This window comes from Arachis stenosperma, chromosome 7 (genome assembly GCF_014773155.1).
Source record: "Arachis stenosperma cultivar V10309 chromosome 7, arast.V10309.gnm1.PFL2, whole genome shotgun sequence".
Lineage (NCBI taxonomy): Eukaryota > Viridiplantae > Streptophyta > Magnoliopsida > Fabales > Fabaceae > Arachis > Arachis stenosperma.
The window spans coordinates 72,515,256-72,539,584 of record NC_080383.1 but is presented as its reverse complement, the minus strand read 5'-3'; the positions used below and the strand labels follow the sequence as shown (position 1 = coordinate 72,539,584).

At 38.2% G+C, this 24,329-nt stretch overlaps 1 protein-coding gene and 1 non-coding gene across 2 annotated transcripts; both read right to left on the bottom strand.

The window, feature by feature from the left end:
* Positions 1-2,970: 2,970 nt before the first annotated feature.
* LOC130943200 (small nucleolar RNA R71) lies at positions 2,971-3,078 on the bottom strand. The gene has a single exon (XR_009071728.1). It is a non-coding gene; the product is annotated as a small nucleolar RNA R71 (small nucleolar RNA).
* A 5,342-nt stretch (positions 3,079-8,420) lies between these two features.
* Positions 8,421-9,167, bottom strand: LOC130939923 (uncharacterized). The gene has a single exon (XM_057867989.1). The coding sequence runs from the start codon at positions 9,165-9,167 to the stop codon at positions 8,421-8,423; it is 747 nt and encodes a 248-aa protein (XP_057723972.1).
* Between the last annotated feature and the right edge of the window lie 15,162 nt (positions 9,168-24,329).

Genomic DNA, 24,329 nt, shown 5'->3' with positions numbered 1-24,329 from the left:
ATGTATTTTCAACGGTGGAGTTTCTACACACCATAGATTAAGGTGTGGAGCTCTGCTGTACCTCAAGTATTAATGCAATTACTATTGTTCTTCCATTCAATTCCGCTTGTTCTTTATCCAAGATATCACTTGTTCTTCAACATGATGAAGGTGATGATTGACGCCCATCACCATTCTCACCCATGAACAAGGTGACTGACAACCATTCTTGTTCTACAAGCATCTGAGGCTTAGTGAATATCTCTTGGATTCTTCGGAGTCTTCGTGGTATAGGCAGGACTTGATGGCAGCATTCAAGAGAATCCGGAAGGTCTAACCTTGTCTGTGGTATTCTGAGTAGGATTCAATGACTGAATGACTGTGACGTGCTTCAAACCTGTAACCTACTGGGCGTTAGTGACAGACGCAAAAGAGTTATTCTATTCCGGTAGGGGAGGGAACCGAACCGGTGATTGGCCGTACTGTGACAGAGTATTGAGCATTAGCTTTCACTGCGAGGATGGGAGGTAGCTGCTGACAACAGTGAGACCCTATACGAGCTTGCCATGGAAAGGAGTAAGAAGGATTGGATGAAGACAGTAGGAAAGCAGAGAGACGGAAGGGAAGGCATCTTCATACGCTTGTCTGAAGCTCTTACACCAATGATATACATAAGTATCACTATCTTTATCTTTTATGTTATTTTCGTTCATCACCATTATACATTTGAGTCTGCCTGACTGAGATTTACAAGATGACCATAGCTTGCTTCATACCACCAATCTCCGTGGGATCGACCCTTACTCGCGTAAGGTATTACTTGGACGACCCAGTGCACTTGCTGGTTAGTTGTGTGAAGTTGTAGTGATCACAATTTCGTGCACCAAGTTTTTGGCGCCGTTGCCGGGGATTGTTCTTGTGTATGGACAACTGACGGTTCATCTTGTTGCTTAGATTAGGCATTATTTTTCTTCAGAGTTCTTAAGAATGAATTCTAGTGTTTCAAGGTGATGTTCTTATCATCACCAAAGCTGATTGATCATCATCAATTTAGCTCTTGAATGCAATGTCCTGCTGAAGCTTAGCCGGCCATGTCTAATTCCTTTAGACTAAAGCTTTAGACTAACATTGCATGATTCCTGGAATTCTCATTAAGAACTTTGATACCTTTATTTTCCTTTTCACTTAATTTTCGAAAAAAGCCAAAAAAAAATTACAAAATCATAAAATCCAAAAATATGTCTTGTTTGAGTCTAGAGTCTCATCTTAAGTTAGTATCAATTGCATGTTTCTATTCTTATTGCATTTATGCATGTGTCTTAATTAATCTTCAAGTTGTCCTTGATGATTTTCTTGTTTTGATCTTTGAATTCTATTGACTTGAGTATTTTGTTGTTTCTCATATGCATTCTCATTTTGTTAGTGTCAGTAGTATACAAACTGCTAAGTTTGGTGTCTTGCATGCATTGTTATTTAGTTGCATTTTGATTGTTCCTCATTATTAAAAATCCAAAAATATTTTTAATTTGTGTCTTTTCAAGTCAATAATACAGAGAATTGAAGATTCAGAACATACTGCAGAGGAATCACACAGAAAAAGCTGAGCATTCGAAAATGCCCAGTGAAGAAGACAGACTGGCGTTTAAACGCCAGCCAGGGTGCCTGGTTGGGCGTTTAACGCCCAAAAAGGTATAGGTTTGGGCGTTAAACGCCAGAATGTGCACATTCTGGGCGTTTAACGCCAGGATGGTGCTAGGGGGAAGATTTTGTTTTCAAACCAATTTTTTTTCAAGTTTTCAAAGTTTTTCAAAATCAAATCTTTTTCAAATCATATCTTTTCAATCAAATGTTTTCAAAATCAATTTCTTTCCTTTTTCAAAGATACTTACTAACAATTAATGATTTGATTGAACATTTTTTGCCTTTTCTGTTGAGGAAGGTTTTATGTTTGAATCATATCTTTTCTTGTTAGGCAAGTCATTAATTTTTAAAATCATATCTTTTAAAATTGTTTTCAAATCATATCTTTTAAAATTGTTTTCAAATCATATCTTTTCAATCACATCTTTTTAAAAACCATAACTTTTCAATCAAATCTTTTTAATCATATTTTTTTTAAAATAGTTTTCAATCAAATCTTTTTAATTTCTAATCTTTTTCAAAAATCACTTTACTTCTTTCCCACCTTTGTTTTCGAAAATCAATTAGTGTTTTTCAAAATGTTTTCAAAATCTTCTACTTAATTTTCGAAAATTACTTCCCTTCTTCTCACATCCTTCTACTTTTGGACTAACACTATCCCTTAATGCAAAATTCGAACTCCATCTTCTTTGATAAGTTCGAATTTTCTACTTCTGTCTTCTACTTTTCTTTTCCTCTGACACCTCAAGGAATCTCTATACTGTGACATAGAGGATTCCATATTTTCTTGTTCTCTTCTCTTTCATATGAGCAGGAACAAAGACAAAGGCATTCTTGTTGAAGCTGACCCTGAACCTGAAAGGACCTTGAAGAGAAAGCTAAGAGAAGCCAAAACACAACTCTCTTTAGAGGACCTGACCGAATTCTTCAAAGAAGAAGAACACATGGCAGCCGAAAACAACAATAATGCAAACAATGCAAGGAAGGTGCTGGGTGACTTTACTGCACCTACTCCCGACTTCTATGGGAGAAGCATCTCTATCCCTGCCATTGGAGCAAACAATTTTGAGCTTAAGCCTCAATTAGTTTCTCTAATGCAACAGAATTGCAAGTTCCATGGACTTCCAATGGAAGATCCTCATCAGTTCTTAGCTGAATTCTTGCAAATCTGTGACACAGTCAAGACTAATAGGGTAGACCCTGAGGTCTATAGACTGATGCTATTCCCTTTTGCTGTAAGAGACAGAGCTAGGACTTGGTTGGACTCACAACCTAAAGAAAGTCTAGACTCATGGGAAAAGCTAGTCAATGCCTTCTTGGCAAAAGTTCTTTCCACCTCAAAAATTGAGTAAGCTTAGAGTGGAAGTCCAAACCTTCAGACAGAAGGATGGAGAATCCCTCTATGAAGCTTGGGAAAGATACAAACAATTAATCAGAAAATGTCCCTCAGACATGCTTTCTGAATGGAGCATCATAGGTATTTTCTATGATGGTCTCTCTGAACTATCCAAGATGTCTTTGGATAGCTCTTCTGGAGGATCTCTTCACTTGAAGAAGACACCTACAGAGGCTCAAGAGCTGATTGAAATGGTTGCAAATAACCAATTCATGTACACTTCTGAAAGGAATCCTGTGAACAATGGGACTAGTCAGAAGAAAGGAGTTCTTGAGATTGACACTCTGAATGCCATACTGGCTCAGAACAAGATATTGACTCAACAAGTCAATTTGATTTCTCAAAGTCTGTCTGGGATGCAAAATGCACCTGGCAGTACTAAGGAAGCTTCATCTGAGGAAGAAGCTTATGATCCTGAGAATCCTTCAATGGAAGAGGTGAATTACCTAGGAGAACCCTATGGAAACAAGGTCCTCCATTAGGAATTTGGAAGGACAAGTGGGTCAGCTGAGTAAGAAAGTTACTGAACTCCCTCCTAGTACTCTCCCAAGTAATACAGAAGAAAATCCAAAAGGAGAGTGCAAAGCCACAACCATGGCCGAATATGGAGAGGAAAGAGAGGAAGTGGACGCCACTGAGGAAGACCTCAATGGGCGTGCACCAACCTCCTCTGAGTTCCCCAAATGAGGAACCATGGGAATCTGAGGCTCAAAATGAGACCATAGAGATTCCATTGGACTTGTAGAGAATGTTTTGGTTAAGATTGAAGACCACTACATCCCTACTGATTTCATGGTCCTAGAGACTGGGAAGTGCATGGATGAATCCATCATCCTTGGCAGACCCTTCCTAGCCACAGCAAAGGCTGTGATTGATGTTGATGGAGGTGAACTAATCATTCAAGTGAATGAAAAATCCTTGGTGTTTAAGGCCCAAGGATGTCCCTCTGTCACCATGGAGAGGAAGCTTGAAGAGCTTCCCTCAAATCAGAGACAAACAGAGCCCCCACAGTCAAACTCTAAGTTTGGTGTTGGAAGGCCACAACCAAACTCTAAGTTTGGTGTTGAACCCCCACATTCAAACTCTAAGTTTGGTGTTGGGAGGTTCCCACATTGCTCTGATCATTTGTGAGGCTCCATGAGAGCCATCTGTCAAGCTACTGACATTAAAGAAGCGCTTGTTGGGAGGCAACCCAATGTTATATTTTGACTATTTTCTTTTGTTATTTTATGTTTTTTGTAGGTTGATGATCATAAGAAGTCACAAAATCCATTGAAAAAGCAAAAACAGAATGAAAAACAGGAAGAAAAACAGCACACCCTGGAGGAAGAACCTGCTGGCGTTTAAACGCCAGTCAGGCTAGCAGATGGGCGTTTAACGCCCAGTCTGGTGCCATTCTGGGCGTTTAACGCCAGAAAGGGGCACCAGACTGGCGTTAAACGCCAGTAAAGGGCACCAACCTGGCGTTAAAACGCCAGGAATGGGCACCAGCCCGGCGTTTAACGCCAGAAATGGCTCAAAACGTGGATTTTGATGCCATTTGGTGCAGGGATGACTTTTCCTTGACACCTAAGGATCTGTGGACCCCACAGAATCCCCACCAACCCCACCACTCTCTCTTCTTCTTCACCCATTCACCATTCACCTCAATACCTCTTCACCACCTCCATCTACTCCATCTCTTCTTCTTCTACTCTCTTCTTTCTTCTTTTGCTCGAGGACGAGCAAACCTTTTAAGTTTGGTGTGGTAAAAGCATTGCTTTTTGTTTTTCCATAACCATTTATGGCATCCAAAGCCGGTTCAACTGAGAAGGCATGACCTCAAGCCCATCACTAAGAAGAAGATGGAGCAAACAAGAGACCCCTCTCATCAAGAAATCCCTGAGATACCTCAAGGGATGCACTTTCCTCCACAAAACTACTGGGAGCAACTGAACACCTCCCTAGGAGAATTGAGTTCCAACATGGGACAACTAAGGGTGGAGCACCAAGAACACTCCATCATCCTCCATGAAATTAGAGAAGATCAAAGAATCATGAGAGAGGAGCAACAAAGACAAGGAAGAGACATTGAGGAGCTCAAACACTCCATAGGATCTTCAAGAAGAAGAAAGAGCCGCCATCACTAAGGTGGACCCGTTCTTTAATCTCCTTGTTCTTTATTCTTCTGTTTTTCGAAAATTATGCTTTATGTTTATCCATGTTTGTGTCTTATGATCATTAGTGTCTTAGTGTCTATGCCTTAAAGCTATGAATATGAATCCATCACCTTTCTTAAATGAAAACTGTTTTTATCACAAAAGAACAAGAAGTACAGGATTTCAAATTCATCTTTAAAACTAGCTTAATTAGTTTGATGTGGTGGCAATATTTTTGTTTTCTGAATGTATGCTTAAACAGTGCATATGTCTTTTGAATTTGTGGTTCATGAATGTTAAAATTGTTGGCTCTTGAAAGAATGATGAAAAAGGAGACATGTTACTGAGGATCTGAAAAATCATAAAAATGATTCTTGAAGCAAGAAAAAGCAGTGAATACAAAAAAAAAAAAAAAAAACGAAAAAAGGGAGAAAAAGAAAAAGAAAGAAAAAGAAAGAAAAAGAAAGAAATAAAGTTGTGATCCAAGGCAATAAGAGTGTGCTTAAGAACCCTGGACACCTCTAATTGGGGACTTTAGCAAAGCTGAGTCACAATCTGAAAAGGTTCACCCAATTATGTGTCTGTGGCATGTATGTATCCGGTGGTAATACTGGAAGACAGAGTGCTTTGGGCCACAGCCAAGACTCAATAAGTAGCTGTGTTCAAGAATCATCATACTTAACTAGGAGAATCAATAACACTATCTGGATTCTAAGTTCCTAAAGAAGCCAATCATTCTAAACCTCAGAGGATAAAGTGAGATGCCAAAACTGTTTGGAGGCAAAAAGCTACTAGTCCCGCTCATCTAATTTGGAGCTATGTTTCATTGATAATTTGGAGTCTATAGTATATTCTCTTCTTTTTATCTTATTTGATTTTCAGTTGCTTGGGGACAAGCAACAATTTAAGTTTGGTGTTGTGATGAGCGGATAATTTGTATGCTTTTTGGCATTGTTTTTAGTATGTTTTTAGTATCTTTTAGTTAGTTTTTAGTATATTTTTATTAGTTTTTAATTAAAATCACTTTTCTGGACTTTACTATGAGTTTGTGTGTTTTTCTGTGATTTCAGGTATTTTCTGACTGAAATTGAGGGTCCTGAGCAAAATCTGATCCAGAGACTGAAAAGGACTGCAGATGCTGTTGGATTCTGACCTCCCTGCACTCGAAGTGGATTTTCTGGAGCTACAGAAGCCCAATTGGCGCGCTCTCAACGGCGTTGGAAAGTAGACATCCTGGGCTTTCCAGCAATATATGGTAGTCCATACTTTGCCCAAGATTTGATGGCCCAAACCGGCGTTCAAAGTCACCCCAAGAATTCCCAGCGTTAAACGCCGGAACTGGCACCTAATTGGGAGTTAAACGCCCAAACTGGATTAAAAGCTGGCGTTTAACTCCAGAAAACGTCTCTACACGAAATTCCTTCATTGCTCAGCCCAAGCACACACCAAGTGGGCCCGGAAGTGGATTTTTATGTCATTTACTCATCTATGTACACCCTAGACTACTAGTTTTCTATATATAGGACCTTTTACTATTGTATTTTCATCGATCTTAGAATCTTTGGATTGTTTTTGATCCTTTGATCATCTTTTGATCATGTTTTGATGATTAAACCCTCATTGGGAGGCTGGCCTCACGGCCATGCCTAGACCTTGTTCTTATGTATTTTCAACGGTGGAGTTTCTACACACCATAGATTAAGGTGTGGAGCTCTGCTGTACCTCAAGTATTAATGCAATTACTATTGTTCTTCCATTCAATTCCGCTTGTTCTTTATCCAAGATATCACTTGTTCTTCAACATGATGAAGGTGATGATTGACGCCCATCACCATTCTCACCCATGAACAAGGTGACTGACAACCATTCTTGTTCTACAAGCATCTGAGGCTTAGTGAATATCTCTTGAATTCTTCGGAGTCTTCGTGGTATAGGCAGGACTTGATGGCAGCATTCAAGAGAATCCGGAAGGTCTAACCTTGTCTGTGGTATTCTGAGTAGGATTCAATGACTGAATGACTGTGACGTGCTTCAAACCTGTAACCTACTGGGCGTTAGTGACAGACGCAAAAGAGTTATTCTATTCCGGTAGGGGAGGGAACCGAACCGGTGATTGGCCGTACTGTGACAGAGTATTGAGCATTAGCTTTCACTGCGAGGATGGGAGGTAGCTGCTGACAACAGTGAGACCCTATACGAGCTTGCCATGGAAAGGAGTAAGAAGGATTGGATGAAGACAGTAGGAAAGCAGAGAGACGGAAGGGAAGGCATCTTCATACGCTTGTCTGAAGCTCTTACACCAATGATATACATAAGTATCACTATCTTTATCTTTTATGTTATTTTCGTTCATCACCATTATACATTTGAGTCTGCCTGACTGAGATTTACAAGATGACCATAGCTTGCTTCATACCACCAATCTCCGTGGGATCGACCCTTACTCGCGTAAGGTATTACTTGGACGACCCAGTGCACTTGCTGGTTAGTTGTGCGAAGTTGTAGTGATCACAATTTCGTGCACCATCTACCAAATCAGATAAGATGGATAACATACATCTCTGAAAAGTGGCAGGTGCATTGCACAGGACAAATGGCATTCACCTGTAGGCAAACACGCCAAATGGGCATGTGAATGTTGTCTTCTCTTGATCCTATGGATCCACTGCTATTTGATTGTACCCGGAATATCCATCCAGGAAACAATAAAAAGCGTGCTCTACTAGTCTCTCTAGCATTTGGTCAATGAATGGTAAAGGAAAATGATCCTTCCTGGTGGCGACATTGAGTCTTCTATAGTTAATGCACATACGCCACCCTGTAATTGTCCTCTTAGAGATCAGTTCATTCTTTTCATTATGAACTACTGTCATGCCTCCCTTCTTGGGGACAACTTGGACAGAGCTCACCCAGTGGCTATAAAAAATGGGATAAATAATCCAAGCCTCCAGAGCTTAGTGACTTCCTTCTGTACTACTTCCTTCATAGCTGGATTCAATTGCCCTTGCGATTACACCACTGGTTTGGCATTATCCTCCAGCAGGATTTTATGCATGCATCGGGCTGGGCTAATGCCCTTAAGGTCAATTATAGACCACCCAAAGGTGGTCTTATGTATTTTGAGCACTTGAATTAGTGCTTCTTCTTCCTGTGGTTCTAAGTTAGAGCTTATGATCACAGGATAAGTATCTCCATCTCCCAGAAATACATATTTCGGGAAAGATGGTAATCGCTTGAGCTCAAGCTTTGGAGGTTTCTCCTTTTTCTCAGAGGTTTCCAGAGGTTCCTCTAAGACTTTCGGCCATGTTGACTTCTTCCACCAGGGAATCAATGAGGTCAATGCTCATGCATTCCTCAGGGGTGTCTGGATGCTGCATAGCCTTGACAGCATTCAGTACGAACTTTTCCTCATTGACTCTCAGGGTTACTTCCCCATTTTCAACATCAATGAGGGTCTGTCCTATACCTAGGAAGGGTCTCCCTAAGATAAGGGATGCACTCTTGTGCCCTTCCATGTCCAACACCACAAAGTCAGTGGAAAACGCAAAGGGTCCAACCCTAACAATCATATTTTCAATCATGCCTGATGGTATCTTAATAGAGCCATCAGTAAGTTGAAGACATATGCGGATTAGTTTGACTTCATCAATCAAGCAAAGATTCCTTATTAATGAAACATGTATTAGATTGATGCTTGCTCCAAGGTCAGATAGAGCTGTCCTTGTGCAAGCATCACCTAGAGTGCATGGTATCATAAAGCTTCCAGGATCCTTAAGTTTCTCTAGCAAGCTGTTTTGAATGATTGCACTGCACTCTTCAGTGAGGAGGACTGTTTGTGTCTCTCTCCAACCCTTCTTATGACTCAGGATGTCCTTCATGAACTTAGCATAAGAAGGTATCTGTTCAAGAGCCTCTGCAAAAGGGATCTTGATCTCTAGTGTTCTGAGATAATCTGCAAAGTGAGCAAATTGTTTATCTTTTTCCTCTTGATAGAGCTTCTGAAGAAATGGCATTTTAGCCTTATTTTATCAACTTTGGTTGATAAAGGCCGAGTGCCACGTGTGTTGGAAGGGGGGTTATGATGAGCGGATATTTTATACGCTTTTTGGCATCATTTTCATATAGTTTTTAGTATGTTTTGTTTAATTTTTATTAAGCTTTTATAGGTTTTAGTGTTACTCACATTTTTGGATTCTACTATGAGTTTTTGTGTTTTTGTGCAATTTCATATATTTTTTGAAAATTTTATGTTTGGTTTTCAAAAATTTTAAGTTTGGTGTCCTTTACATGTTCTTGTGTTCTTTAAATTTCTTGAGTCTTGTTCTTTGTGTTCTTGTTAGTCTTCAAAGTGTTCTTATGTGTTCTTTGTGTTTTTTCCTTAAATTTTCAAAAACTTGGGATGCTAGATCTAAAAATTTTAAGTCTTGTGTCTTTTACTTATTTTTCTCTTTCATCATTAAATTCAAAAATAAAAAAAAGTATCTTTTCTATTTTTATTTAACCTTTATTTTCGAAAATTTTAAAATAAAAATTCATATTTCAATTTTAAACTTTTTAAAATTAAATCTTTTCCTAACGATGATATCTCTTTCTATAAAATTTCGATTTCTACAAAATCTATACCGTTTAAAAGCTCTTTGAATTATCTTTTAATTGATATAAAATTCAACTCATTTCAAAAACTGTAGCTCAAGATATGATTCGCCAAAGTTCGTCAAAAATCTATTTTTTACCAAAAATCTTGAAAACTCAATTTCACCAAAACTCTCAATTTGAAACCAACTCAAAGCCTACTCAACTATCATAAAACACTACCACACACAAAAACTTACCATTTCATATCATTTCCATTAAATCCACACCAAATCCACTCAACCATTACACCATAAATCACTACAAATCCATAATTTCCAATTCAATCATTAATCAACACTCATGATCATTATTCAAAATTTTCACCAATCCATTCAACTCATCAAACCTCCTCACTCATTTACTTTCAACATGAACCACAATAACCAACAATCAAAATCATCATTAACATCCACCAACATAACTCATCAATAATCATCATCTAACAACATATATGGCATCACATTCACACTTATTCAACCTCCATCCAAACTATCATCAAGCATAACATTTATATACAATTAATCATACAATCGCTTCATTCAAACCTATATTAAGGTCAACTAGCCTAAGTTTCCAGAAATATTATATATTACATAAAGAAAACCGAAACCATACCTTGGCCGATTCCCAAAATGCACCAAACACCAAAACGAAGCCACCAAGCTCGATCCAAAGCCTCAAACCAACTCCAACAAACACCAAAACTCAATTTAACATCATATAACATATTACATCAAATCTAGGGTTCCCAAAAATAACTAAACACAAGGGTCTTATGAAACCTTAATTCATCCAAAGGCATTAGGGGCAAAACCCAACAATATTCCAATGCTAGATCACCCATAAACAACCAAAATCACAAAATCTACTCAAAACTCAAACGTAAAAATGCGAACTCACTTAGGCTAGAAGAATGGAGCATGAGATGCGAGTTCTTACCAGCAAAACTTAGATAGAAATGAAGACCTTGATGAGAGCTTCGCATGGCCACAAACAGCTTGTCAATCGGAGCTCCGTAACTCAAGTTATGGCTCCCGGAAGGTGATGATGAATAGTGACAATGGGGTTTCACTCCTCACCATCACCTATCCGAGCTCTCTCTCTCTCTCTCTCCCTTTCCATCAAAATGAGCTTAAAGCTTATTAAATGGATATTTATATGTTGGACCTTGGGCCCGGTTTAGGACCGGTCCAACCCGTTAGCAGTTTTTTCCCGTTTGGCCCACTTTGGGCCAAAAACTTTAAGATTAACGCCCGGTTTTCGATTTCAAATTATTTTTTATCCTTTCAAAACAATGAATCAATTTTCAAAATCTTATTTTTCTCAAAACATGATACCAAACAGTCTAGAGTCGGTACTGTCGGCTTAAGTATCGGCACACATTTTTACAAAAATCTTTCACAAAAGATACATTTTCCAACTCTGAAAAATTCATTGAAATCAAATTTTACCTTTATGTTTTAAAAAGAACATTTTTATACTTTTGAACCGATTTTGAGCAATTAAATTATTATTTTATTAAAGCAGTTATTCCGCTTCTTACACGTTCAACTTGGGCTTCTAGGCGTTGAACGCCCATTAGGGGGGTGAGCGCGGTGTTTCCTTGCTCCCTTGGTGGCGTTGAACACCAGCTTTAGGTGTTCAATGCTGGGCTTGATTCTTCTTGGGCGTTGAATGCCAGTTTTGGGAGTTCAACGCTGAGCTTGCTCCCTTTGGGGCATTGAACTCCAGATGTGGGTGTTCAACGCCAGTTATGGGCAGTGATCTGGAAAAGAAGTATAGACTATTATATATTTCTGGAAAGCTCTAGAAGTTAGCTTTACAACATCATTGAGAACGCATCAATTGGACCTCTGTAGCTCAAGAAATGCTTATTCAAATGCACAGAGGTTAGAACTTGACAGCATCTGCTATCCTTTCTTTGCCTCTGAATCAGACTTTACTAAAACTTGCTAATTTCACCCAAAAATCACCTGAAATCATAAGAAAAAATAAAAACTCAAAGTATCATCCAAAAGGTGAATTTTGCACTAAAACATACTAAAACTTGATAAAATATGCTTAAAAACACTAAGAAAATGGTACTAAAAAGGGTATAAAATATCCACTCATCATAACACCAAACTTAAACTATTGCTTGTCCTCAAGCAACCAAAAACAAGATAGGACTAATTAAAAAAGAAGAATACATTAGGTCTTAGAGTTGTCAATGAAGCTCAGTTCTAAATATTGAATAGGGCTATTAGCTTTTTATTTCTGAGCAGCTTTGGCGTCTCACTTTCCTTCGAAGCTCAGAGATATTGACATCCCTTGGAACTAGAATCTGAATTATATTACTGATTCTTGAATTTAGCTTTTCTTAAATTCCTAGAGAATGGTGCTCAGAGTTCTTAAGCATTCTCTTTTAGCATTGGATCACGACTTTAAATGCTCTTTCTCAAGATTTTCTTGACACCTTCACACCACAAGCATTTAGTTAGGGATAGCAGCTCATTTGAACTTTTTTAGGCCAATTTTGACCCTCCTAACAATTGATGCTCAAAGCCTTGGATTCTTACTTTTCGAATTTTTCTATTTTTATTTTTCTCTTTTTCTTCTTTTCGCTGTTTATTTTGCTTTAAGAATTAATATTTTTTATTTTTCAAAGAACCAATAATACTTTTCTAAATTCGCTATTCTTCAAGAGCCAGTACCCTCAACTCCAATATCAATCATGCACAGTTAATTCATACATTCAGAAAATAAATGCAAGGCCACCACATCAATGAGTTCATCAGCTTCTTCAGTTGTCTTCTTCATGTGTAAGGAGCCACCCACAGAGTTATCCAGGGATATCCTAGCTATGTAAGAGAGTCCGTAATAGAAGATATCTAACTTGACCCAATCTGAAAATATTTCAATGGGGCATCTTCTGAGCATCAGCTTGTACCTCTCCCAAGCATCATAGAGGGACTCGCTCTCTCCTTGCTTAAAGGTCTGAATGTCTATCCTCAATATAGTCAGCTTCCTTGGTGGAAAATATTTATTCAGAAACTTGTCTACTACTTTACCTCATGTGTTCAAGCTTTCTCTAGGTTGAGCATCCAACCATTTCTTTGCTTGATCTTTCACAGCAAACGAAAAGAGTAGCAGCCTGTAGACATCAGGGTCTACTCCATTGGTTCTCACAGTGTCACAGATCTACAAAAAATTAGTGAGGAACTCATTGGGTTCTTCCTGTGGGAGTCCATAGAACTGGCAGTTCTGCTGCACTAGAGTGATCAATTGTGGGTTAAGCACAAAATTGTCTACTTTGATAGGAGACACACAAATGCTCTTTCAATAAAAGTCAAAAGTGGGAGCTGTATAAGATCCCAGAGTTCTTCTGGGTTGTGCATTCCCAATTAGATCCATAGTTATTGTAGTATTTCTGTATAAGCAAGAGGCAAAGAAAAGTGGGAGTCTTTATGTCAAAGTCTAGAGAGCTCCCAGTGAGATATCCAGAAGAAATAAGAATTAGATATTTTTTTAAAAAAAATCAAAAATAATAAAAAAATAGGAAATAAAAAATAACTAGAAATTTCAAAAAATTTAAAAAAAAATTAGAAAGGAAAGGGTTTAAAAATTTTTGAAATTTAAAAAGAAAGAGAAAACACTAAAGAAACTCCGAAATTTAAAATTTGAATTTAAATGAAAACAAGATAAGATAAGAAATTTTGAAAATTAAGAAAATTAGAAGGAAAAACTCAAATAAAAATTCTAAAATTCAAATTTGAAAGAAAGACTAAAAAAACATCAAACGTAAAAACTTAAACAAGATAAAGCAAACAATTAATTAAAAAGATTTGAAAATAAAGATAGAAGATTTGGTTCTTAAATTATTTTTCGAAAATTAAAAAGAAAAAGGTCAAATAAAGATTTTGAATTTCAAAATTAGAAAGAAAAAGTTAAGAGAAGGAAACAAGACAAGATAAGATTTGAAAATTAAGATAGGAGATTTGATTTTAAAAAGTTTTGAAAATCGAAAAGAGAAAGTCAAAAGAGATTTTGAAATTCAAAATTGAAAAAGAGAAAAACCAACAAAATATAAAACTTTTAAAATTTGAATTTAAAAAAAAGATAAGATAACAAAATTTTAAAATCAAAGAAAAAGATAAGATAAAGATCGAAGAGGAAAAGATAAGCAAGAAAATTAAATTTAAATAAAAAGATTACTAACAGGACACCAAACTTTAAAATTTTAAAAGGAAATAAAGAGAAAATATCAAACTTAAAATTTTGAAATTAAAAATAAGATAACTAAAGTGAGAATTGAAAATCAAAAGATAAACAAGACAAAGATCAAGAATAAAAAAAAAATAAGATATGATTTGAAAATTTAAAAATCACTAACAAGAAACACCAAACTTTAAAATTTTGAAATTAAAATTAATATAAAGATTCAAGAATTATCTTAAAAGTTTTTTTGAAATTTAAAATTTAAAAGGAAAGGGGTTTTTAAGATTTTTTTTTTTTGAAATTCAAAAAGAAAACAAACTAAAGGGACGCCAGACTAAAAATTTGAATTTAAATAAAGATAAGATAAAGATTAAATTAAAATTTCGAAAATTAAAAGAAAGGGTTTTGAAAATTTTAAAATTCAAAATGAAAAGGAAAACACTAAAGACACACCAAACTAAAAAAATTTGAAATTAAGTAACACTAATTTCAAAAATTGGGTAGAAGAACACCAAAAGACACTAAACTTAAAAATTTTGAATTCAAGTAAAAGAAAACAACACAAAAATTTCGAACAAAAAGGAAAGAACCCAAGAACACTTTTCGAAAAATTCAAGAAAATAAAAATCAACAAAAACCAAATGGACACTGGTGCACAAAATTGTGATCATCAATGGCTCCATCAACATGGTACGCTCAATTGCAATCTCAACTCTTTATCACAACTTCGCACAACTAACCAGCAAGTGTACTGGGTCGTCCAAGTAATAAACCTTACGCGAGTAAGGGTCGATCCCACGGAGATTGTTGGTATGAAGCAAGCTATGATCACCTTGTAAATCTCAGTCAGGTAGACTCAAATGGTTATGGAGGATAACATAGAATATAAAATAAGGATAGAGATACTTATGTAATTCATTGGTGAGAATTTCAGATAAGCGTATGGAGATGCTTTGTCCCTTCCGTCTCTCTGCTTTCCTACTGTCTTCATCCAATCCTTCTTACTCCTTTCCATGGCAAGCTGTATGTTGGGCATCACCGTTGTTAGTGGCTACAATCCCGTCCTCTCAATAAAAATGTTTAACGCACTCTGTCACAGTACGGCTAATCATCTGTCGGTTCTCAATCAGGTTGGAATAGAATCCATTGATTCTTTTGCGTCTGTCACTAACGCCCAGCCTTCAGGAGTTTGAAGCTCGTCACAGTCATTCAATCCTCGAATCCTACTCAGAATACCACAGACAAGGTTTAGACCTTCTGGATTCTCTTGAATGCCGCCATCAATTCTAGCTTATACCATGAAGATTCCGATTAAAGAATCCAAGAGATATCCACTCAATCTAAGGTAGAACGGAGGTGGTTGTCAGGCACACGTTCATAGGAGAGAATGATGATGAGTGTCACGGATCATCTCATTCATCAAGTTGAGTAACAAGTGATATCTTAGAACAAGAATGAGCTGAATTGAATAGAAGAACAATAGTAATTGCATTAATACTCGAGGTACAGCAGAGCTCCACACCTTAATCTATGGTGTGTAGAAACTCCACCGTTGAAAATACATAAGAAGAAGGTCTAGGCATGGCCGTGAGGCCAGCCCCCAAAACGTGATCAAAAGATTCAAAGATCTCAAGATGTCCAAAATACAATAGTGAAAGGTCCTATCTGTAGATAACTAGTAGTTCAGGGTTTACAAGGATGAGTAAATGACATAAAAATCCACTTCTGGGCCCACTTAGTGTGTGCTTGGGCTGAGCATTGAAACATTTTCGTGTAGAGACTCTTCTTGGAGTTAAACGCCAGCTTTTGTGCCAGTTTGGGCGTTTAACTCCCATTCTTGTGCCAGTTCCGGCGTTTAACACCGGGCAATTTTGAGCTGATTTAGAACGCCGGTTTGGGCCATCAAATCTCGGGCAAAGTATGGACTATTATATATTGCTGGAAAGCCCAGGATGTTCAATCAGGTTGGAATAGAATCCATTGATTCTTTTGCGTCTGTCACTAACGCCCAGCCTTCAGGAGTTTGAAGCTCGTCACAGTCATTCAATCCTTGAATCCTACTCAGAATACGACAGACAAGGTTTAGACCTTCCGGATTCTCTTGAATGCCGCCATCAATTCTAGCTTATACCACGAAGATTCCGATTAAAGAATCCAAGAGATAAACATTCAAGCCTTGTTTGCTTGTAGAACGGGAGTGGTTGTCAGGCACGCGTTCATAAGTGAGAATGATGATGAGCGTCACATAATCATCACATTCATCATGTTCTTGGGTGCAAATGAATATCTTAGAACAAGAATAGGCTGAATTGAATAGAAGAACACTAGTAATTGCATTGATACTCAAGGTACAGCAGAGCTCCACACCTTAATCTATGGTGTGTAGAAACTCCACCGTTGAAAATACATAAGAACAAGGTCTAGGCATGGCCGAATGGCCAGCCCCCAAAACGTGATCTCAGATCTAAAGTGATCCAAGGCAAAAAGAGTGTGCTTAATAACCCTAGACACCTCTAATTGGGGACTCTAGCAAAGCTGAGTCACAATCTGAAAAGGTTCACCCAGTTATGTGTCTGTGGCATGTATGTATCCAGTGGTAATACTGGAAGACAGAGAGCTTTGGGCCACGGCCAAGACTCATAAAGTAGCTGTGTTCAAGAATCATCATATTTAACTAGGAGAATCAATAACACTATCTGGATTCTGAGTTCCTATGGAAGCCAATCATTCTGAATTTTAAAGGATAAAGTGAGATGTCAAAACTATTCAGAGGCAAAAAGCTAAAAGCCCCGCTCCTCTAATTAATACTGATCTTCATAGATGTTTTTGGAATTCATTGTATATTTTCTTCTTTTTATCTTATTTGATTTTCAGTTGCTTAGGGACAAGCAACAATTTAAGTATGGTGTTGTGATGAGCGGATAATTTATACGCTTTTTGGCATTGTTTTTAGTATGTTTTTGGTATGTTCTAGTTAGTTTTTATTATATTTTCATTAGTTTTTAGTTAAAATTCACTTTTCTGGACTTTACTATGAGTTTGTATATTTTTCTGTGATTTCAGGTATTTTCTGGCTGAAATTGAGGGACCTGAGCAAAAATCTGATTCAGAGGCTGAAAAGGACTGCAGATGCTGTTGGATTCTGACCTCCCTACACTCGAAGTGGATTTTCTGAAGTTACAGAATCCCAATTGGCGCACTCTCAATGGCGTTAGAAAGTAGACATCCTGGGCTTTCCAGCAATACATAATAGCCTATACTTTCGACGAGATTTGATGGCCCAAACCGGCATTCCAAATCAGCTCAAAACTGCCCGGCGTTAAACGCCGGAACTGGCACAAGAATGGGAGTTAAATGCCCAAACTGGCACAAAAGCTGGCGTTTAACTCCAAGAAGAGTCTCTACACGAAAATGCTTCAATGCTCAGCCCAAGCACACACCAAGTGGGCCCGGAAGTGGATTTTTATGTCATTTACTCATCCTTGTAAACCCTGAGCTACTAGTTATCTACAAATAGGACCTTTCACTATTGTATTTTGGACACTTGAGATCTTTGAATCTTTTGATCACATTTTGGGGGCTGGCCTCACGACCATGCCTAGACCTTGTTCTTATGTATTTTCAACGGTGGAGTTTCTACACACCATAGATTAAGGTGTGGAGCTCTGCTGTACCTCGAGTATTAATGCAATTACTATTGTTCTTCTATTCAATTCAGCTCATTCTTGTTCTAAGATATCACTTGTTACTCAACTTGATGAATGTGATGATCCGTGACACTCATCATCATTCTCACCTATGAACGTGTGCCTGACAACCACCTCCGTTCTACCTTAGATTGAGTGGATATCTCTTGGATTCTTTAATCGGAATCTTCATGGTATAAGCTAGAATTGATGGCGGCATTCAAGAGAATCCAGAAGGTCTAAACCTTGTCTGTGGTATTCTGAGTAGGATTCAAGGATTGAATGACTGTGACGAGCTTCAAACTCCTGAAGGCTGGGCGTTAGTGACAGACGCAAAGGAATCAATGGATTATATTCCAACCTGATTGAGAACCGACAGATGATTAGCTGTGCTGTGACAGAGCGCATTGAACATTTTAACTGAGAGGACGGGATTGTAGCCACTGACAACGGTGATGCCCAACATACAGCTTGCCATGGAAAGGAGTAAGAAGGATTGGATGAAGACAATAGGAAAGCAGAGAGATGGAAGGGACAAAGCATTTCCATACGCTTATCTGAAATTCTCACCAATGAATTACATAAGTATCTCTATCCTTATTTTATATTCTATGTTATCCTCCATAACCATTTGAGTCTGCCTGACTGAGATTTACAAGGTGACCATAGCTTGCTTCATACCAACAATCTCCGTGGGATCGACCCTTACTCGCGTAAGGTTTATTACTTGGACGACCCAGTGCACTTGCTGGTTAGTTGTGCGAAGTTGTGATAAAGAGTTGAGATTGCAATTGAGCGTACCATGTTGATGGCACCATTGATGATCACAATTTCGTGCACCAAGTTTTTGGCGCCGTTGCCGAGGATTGTTTGAGTTTGGACAACTGACGGTTCATCTTGTTGCTTAGATTAGGTATTTTTCTTCAAAATTTTTAAGAATGAATTCTAGAGTTTCATGATGATCTGTTGAAGTTTGGCTGGCTGTGAAGCCATGTCTAATCTTATTGGACCGAGGTTTCAACTTATCAGCACAAGAGCTTGTTGATTTCTATCAATTCTGCTGTTGTGAGCAATGATCTGCTAAGGCTTGGCTGGCCATTGGCCATGTCTAGTAATTTGGACCGGAGCTTTCTTTGAAAGCTTGGCTGGCTGTGAAGCCATGTCTAATTCCTGGACCGGAGTCTTAGACTAGCATTGCAATGATTCCTGGAATTCTCATTAAGAATTTTGAAACCTTTATTTTACTTCTCCATATAATTTTCAAAAAATCCAAAAAAATTACAAAATCATAAAAAACCAAAAATATTTCTTGTTTGAGTCTAGTGTCTCATTTTAAGTTTGGTGTCAATTGCATGTTTCTGTTCTTCTTGCATTTTTCGAATTCATGCATGTGTCTTCATTGATCTTCAAGTTGTTCTTGATGATTTGCTTACTCCGATCTTTAAATTCTCTTGTTTTGTGTGTTTTGTTGTGTCTCATATGCATTCTCAATTTGTTAGTGTCAATAGTATATAAACTTCTAAGTTTGGTGTCTTGCATGCATTGTTTATTTGATCTTTTGATTATTCCTCATCATTAAAAAATCCAAAAATTTTTAATTTATGTCTTTTCAAGTCAATAATACAGAGAATTGAAGATTCAGAACATTCAGCAGAGGAATTACACAGAAAAAGCTAGGCGTTCAAAACGCCCAGTGAAGAAGGAAAGCTGGCATTTAAACGCCAGCCAGGATACCTGGCTGGGCGTTTAACGCCCAAAAGGGTAGTGTTTTGGGCGTTAAACGCCAGAATGGATACCATTCTGGGCGTTTAACGCCAGGATGGCACAAAAGAAAAGATTCTGTTTTTAATTCAAATTTTTTTCAAGTTTTCAAAATTTTTCAAAATCAAATCTTTTTCAAATCATATCTTTTCAATCAAATCTTTTTCAAAATCAATTTCTTTCCATTTTCAAAGATACTTGCTAACAATTAATGATTTGATTCAACATTTCAAGTATGTTGCCTTTTCTGTTGAGAAAGGTTTAATGTCTGAATCATATCTTTCTTGTTAGCCAAGTCATTAGTTTTCAAAATCAAATCTTTTTAAATTATTTTTCAAATCATATCTTTTCAATCATATCTTATTAATCACATCTTTTTCAAAATAAGTTTTCAATCATATCTTTTTTATTTCTACTTTCAAAAATCTTTTTCAAAATCACTTAATTTCTTTCCCTATCTTAGTTTTCGAAAATCAATTACTTTTTTTCAAAATTTCTTTTAATTAATTCACTTTAATTTTCGAAAATTTCTTCCCCTCTTCTTACATCCTTCTATTTATGGACTAACACTACTCCTCAATGCACAATTCGAACTCCATCTTTCCTTGATAAGTTCGAATTTTCTACCTCTTCCTTCTATTTTTATATTCCTCTGACACCTCATGGAATCTCTATACTGTGACATAGAGGATTCCATATTTTCTTGTTCTCTTCTCTTTCATATGAGCAAGAGCAAAGACAAAAGCATTCTTGTTGAGGCTGACCCTGAACCTGAAAGGACCTTGAAGCAAAAGCTAAGAGAAGCTAAGGCACAACTCTCTGTAGAGGACCTAATAGAAATCTTCAAAGAAGAAGAACTCATGGCAGCCGAAAACAACAACAATGCCAACAATGCAAGGAAGGTGCTTGGTGACTTTACTGCACCTACTGCCGACTTCTATGGGAGAAGCATCTCTATCCCTACCATTGGAGCAAACAACTTTGAGCTTAAGCCTCAATTAGTTTCTCTAATGCAACAGAATTGCAAGTTCCATGGACTTCCATTGGAAGATCCTCATCAGTTTTTAGCTGAGTTCTTGCAAATCTGTGACACTGTCAAGACCAATGGGGTTGACCCTGAGGTCTACAGACTTATGCTATTCTCTTTTGCTGTAAGAGACAGAGCTAGGATATGGTTGGACTCACAACCTAAAGAAAGCCTGAACTCTTGGGAAAAGCTAGTCAATGCCTTCTTGGCAAAGTTCTTTCCACCTCAAAAATTGAGTAAGCTTATAGTGGAAGTTCAAACCTTTAGACATAAGGAAGGTGAATCCCTCTATGAAGCTTGGGAAAGATACAAACAATTGATCAGAAAGTGTCCTTCTGACATGCTTTCTGAATGGAGCATCATAGGTATCTTCTATGATGGTCTGTCTGAACTGTCCAAGATGTCATTGGACAGCTCTGCTGGAGGATCTCTTAATCTGAAGAAGACACCTGCAGAAGCTCAAGAACTCATTGAAATGGTTGCAAATAACCAATTCATGTACACTTCTGAAAGGAATCCTGTGAACAACGGGACGAATCAGAAGAAAGGAGTTCTTGAAATTGATACTCTGAATGCCATATTAGCTCAGAACAAACTATTGACTCAGCAAGTCAATATGATCTCTCAAAGTCTGTCTGGAATGCAAGCTGCACCAGGCAGTACTAAGGATGTTTCATTTGAAGAAGAAGCTTATGATCCTGAGAACCCTTCAATGGAATAGGTGAATTACATGGGAGAACCCTATGGAAACACCTATAATCCTTCATGGAGAAATCATCCAAATCTCTCATGGAAGGATCAACAGAGACCTCAACAGGGTTTCAACAACAATAATGGTGGAAGAAACAAGTTTAGCAATGGCAAGCATTTTCCATCATCTTCTCAGTAACAGACAGAGAATTCTAAGCAGAGCCACTCTGACTTAGCAACCATGGTCTCTGTTCTAATTAAAACCACTCAAAGTTTCATGACTGAAACAGGGTCCTCCATTAGAAACTTGGAGGCACAAGTGGGTCAGTTGAGCAAGAAAGTTACTGAACTCCCTCCTAGTACTCTTCCGAGCAATACAGAAGAGAATCCAAAAGGAGAGTGCAAGGCCATCAACATGGCCGAATTTGGAGAGGAGAAAGAGGCAGTGAGCGCCACTGAGGAAGACCTCAATGGACGTCTACTGGCCTCTAATGAGTTCCCTAATGAGGAACCATGGGAATCTGAGGCTCACACTGAGACCATAGAGATTCCACTGGATTTGCTTCTGCCATTCATGAGCTCTGATGAGTATTCTTCCTCTGAAGAGGACAAAGATATCACTGAAGAGCAAGTTGCTAAATACCTTGGAGCAATCATGAAGCTAAATGACAAGTTATTTGGTAATGAGACTTGGGAGGATAAACCCCCTTTGCTCATCAAAGAACTGGATGACTTGACTGGGCAGAGATTACCTCAAAAGAGACAAGACCCTAGGAAGTTTTCAATACCTTGTGCCATAGGCACCATGACCTTTAAGAAGGCTCGGTGTGACTTAGGGTCAAGCATAAACCTCATGCCTCTCTCTGTAATGGAGAAGCTGGGGATCTTTGAGGTACAAGCTACAAGAATCTCACTAGAGATGGCAGACAATTCAAAGAAACAAGCTTATGGACTTGTAAAGGATGTTCTGGTAAAGGTTGAAGACCATTACATCCCTGCTGATTTCATAGTCCTAGAGACAGGGAAGTGCATGGATGAATCCATCATCCTTGGCAGACCCTTCTTAGCCACAGCAAAGGCTGTGATTGATGTTGACAGAGGAGAATTGATCATTCAAGTGAATGAAGAATCCTTTGTGTTTAAGGCTCAAGGATATTCCTCTGTAAACATGGAGAGGAAGCATGAAGAGCTTCTCTCAAAATAGAGTCAAACAGAGCCCCCACAGTCAAACTCTAAGTTTGGTGTTGGGAGGCCACAACCAACTTCTAAGTTTGGTGTTGAACCCCCACATTTAAACTCTAAGTTTGGTGTTGGGAGGTTCCAACATGGCTCTGAGCATCTGTGAGGCTCCATGAGAGCCCACTGTCAAGCTATTGACATTAAAGAAGCGCTTGTTGAGAGGCAACCCAATGTTATATTTATCTATTTTCTATTGTTATTTTATGTTTTTTTTAGGTTGATGATCATGGAAAGTCACAAAATCAATTGAAAAAACAGAAACAGAATGAAAAACAGAAAGAAAAACAGCACACCCTGGAGGAAACTCTGCTGGCGTTTAAACGCCAGTAAGGGCAGCAAATGGGCGTTTAACGCCCAGTCTGGCACCATTCTGGGCGTTTAACGCCAGAAAGGGGCACCAGACTGGCGTTAAACGCCAGGAAGGGGCAAGAAGTTGGCGTTAAACGCCAGAAATGGGCACCAGCCCGGCGTTTAACGCCAAAATTGGCTGAAAGAGCATTTTTGCTTGCCACTTGGTGCAGGGATGAATTTTCCTTGACACCTCAGGATCTGTGGACCCCACAGGATCCCCACCTACCCCACCACTCTCTCTCTTCTTCACCCATTCACCAATCACCTCAACACCTCTTCCCCAAAAACCCCTCACCTATCAAATCCCACTATTCTCTTCACCACTCACATCCATCGTTCATAAAACCCCACCTACCTCACCATTCAAATTCAAACCACTTTCCCTCTCAAACCCACCCATAATGGCCGAACCATACACCCCCTCTCCACTCCTATATAAACCCATCTTCACTCCTTCATTTTCACACAACCTACACACTACTTCTCCCCCTTGGCCGAACCACAAAGCCACCTCCATCTCCTCTATTTCTTCTTCTTCTACTCTCTTCTTTCTTCTTTTGCTTGAGGACGAGCAAACCTTCTAAGTTTGGTGTGGCAAAAGCATTGCTTTTTGTTTTTCCATAACCATTTATGGCATCTAAGGCCGGAGAAACCTCTAGAAAGAGGAAAGGGAAAGCAAAAGCTTCCACTTCCGAGTCATGGGAGATGGAGAGATTCATCTCAAGGGTGCATCAAGACCACTTCTATGAAGTTGTGGCCATGAAGAAGGTGATCCCCGAGGTCCCTTTCAAACTAAAAAAGGGTCAACTTTGATCAAAGGTTGGACCAAGTCCTCATGGATACCACTAAGAAGAGGATGGAGCAAACAAGAGATCCCACTCATGGACATGAGGAGATTCCTCATCATGAAATCCCTGAGATGCCTCAAGGGATGCACTTTCCTCCACAAAACTATTGGGAGCAAATCAACACCTCCCTAGGAGAATTGAGTTCCAACATGGGACAACTAAGGGAGGAGTACCAAGAACATTCCATCCTCCTCCATGAAATTAGAGAAGATCAAAGAATCATGAGAGAGGAGCAACAAAGGCAAGAAAGAGACATTGAGGAGCTAAAGCACTCCATAAGATCTTCAAGAGGAAGAACAAGCCGCCATCACTAAGGTGGACCCGTTCTTTAATCTGCTTGTTCTTTATTTTTCTGTTTTTCGAATTTTCATGCTTATGTTTGTCTATGTTTGCGTCTTATGATCATTAGTATCTTAGTGTCTATGCCTTAAAGTTATGAATGTCCTATGAATCCATCACCTTTCTTAAATGAAAAATGTTCTTAATTGAAAAAGAAAAGAATTGCGTGAATTTTGAATTTTATAACAGATTAATTATTTTGATGTGGTAGCAATACTTTTGACTTCTGAATGTATGTTTGAACAGTGCATATGTCTGTTGAATTTGTTGTTCATGAATGTTGGCTCTTGAAAGAATGATGAAAAAGGAGACATGTTACTGAGGATCTGAAAAATCATAAAAATGATTCTTGAAGCAAGAAAAAGCAGTGAAAAAACAAGGAGAAGAAAAAAATAAAGTTGT

Coding starts and splice junctions, on each gene's coding strand:
- LOC130939923 (XM_057867989.1), bottom strand. CDS start 9,167: ATGCCATTTCTTCAGAAGCTCTATCAAGAGGAAAAAGATAAACAATTT.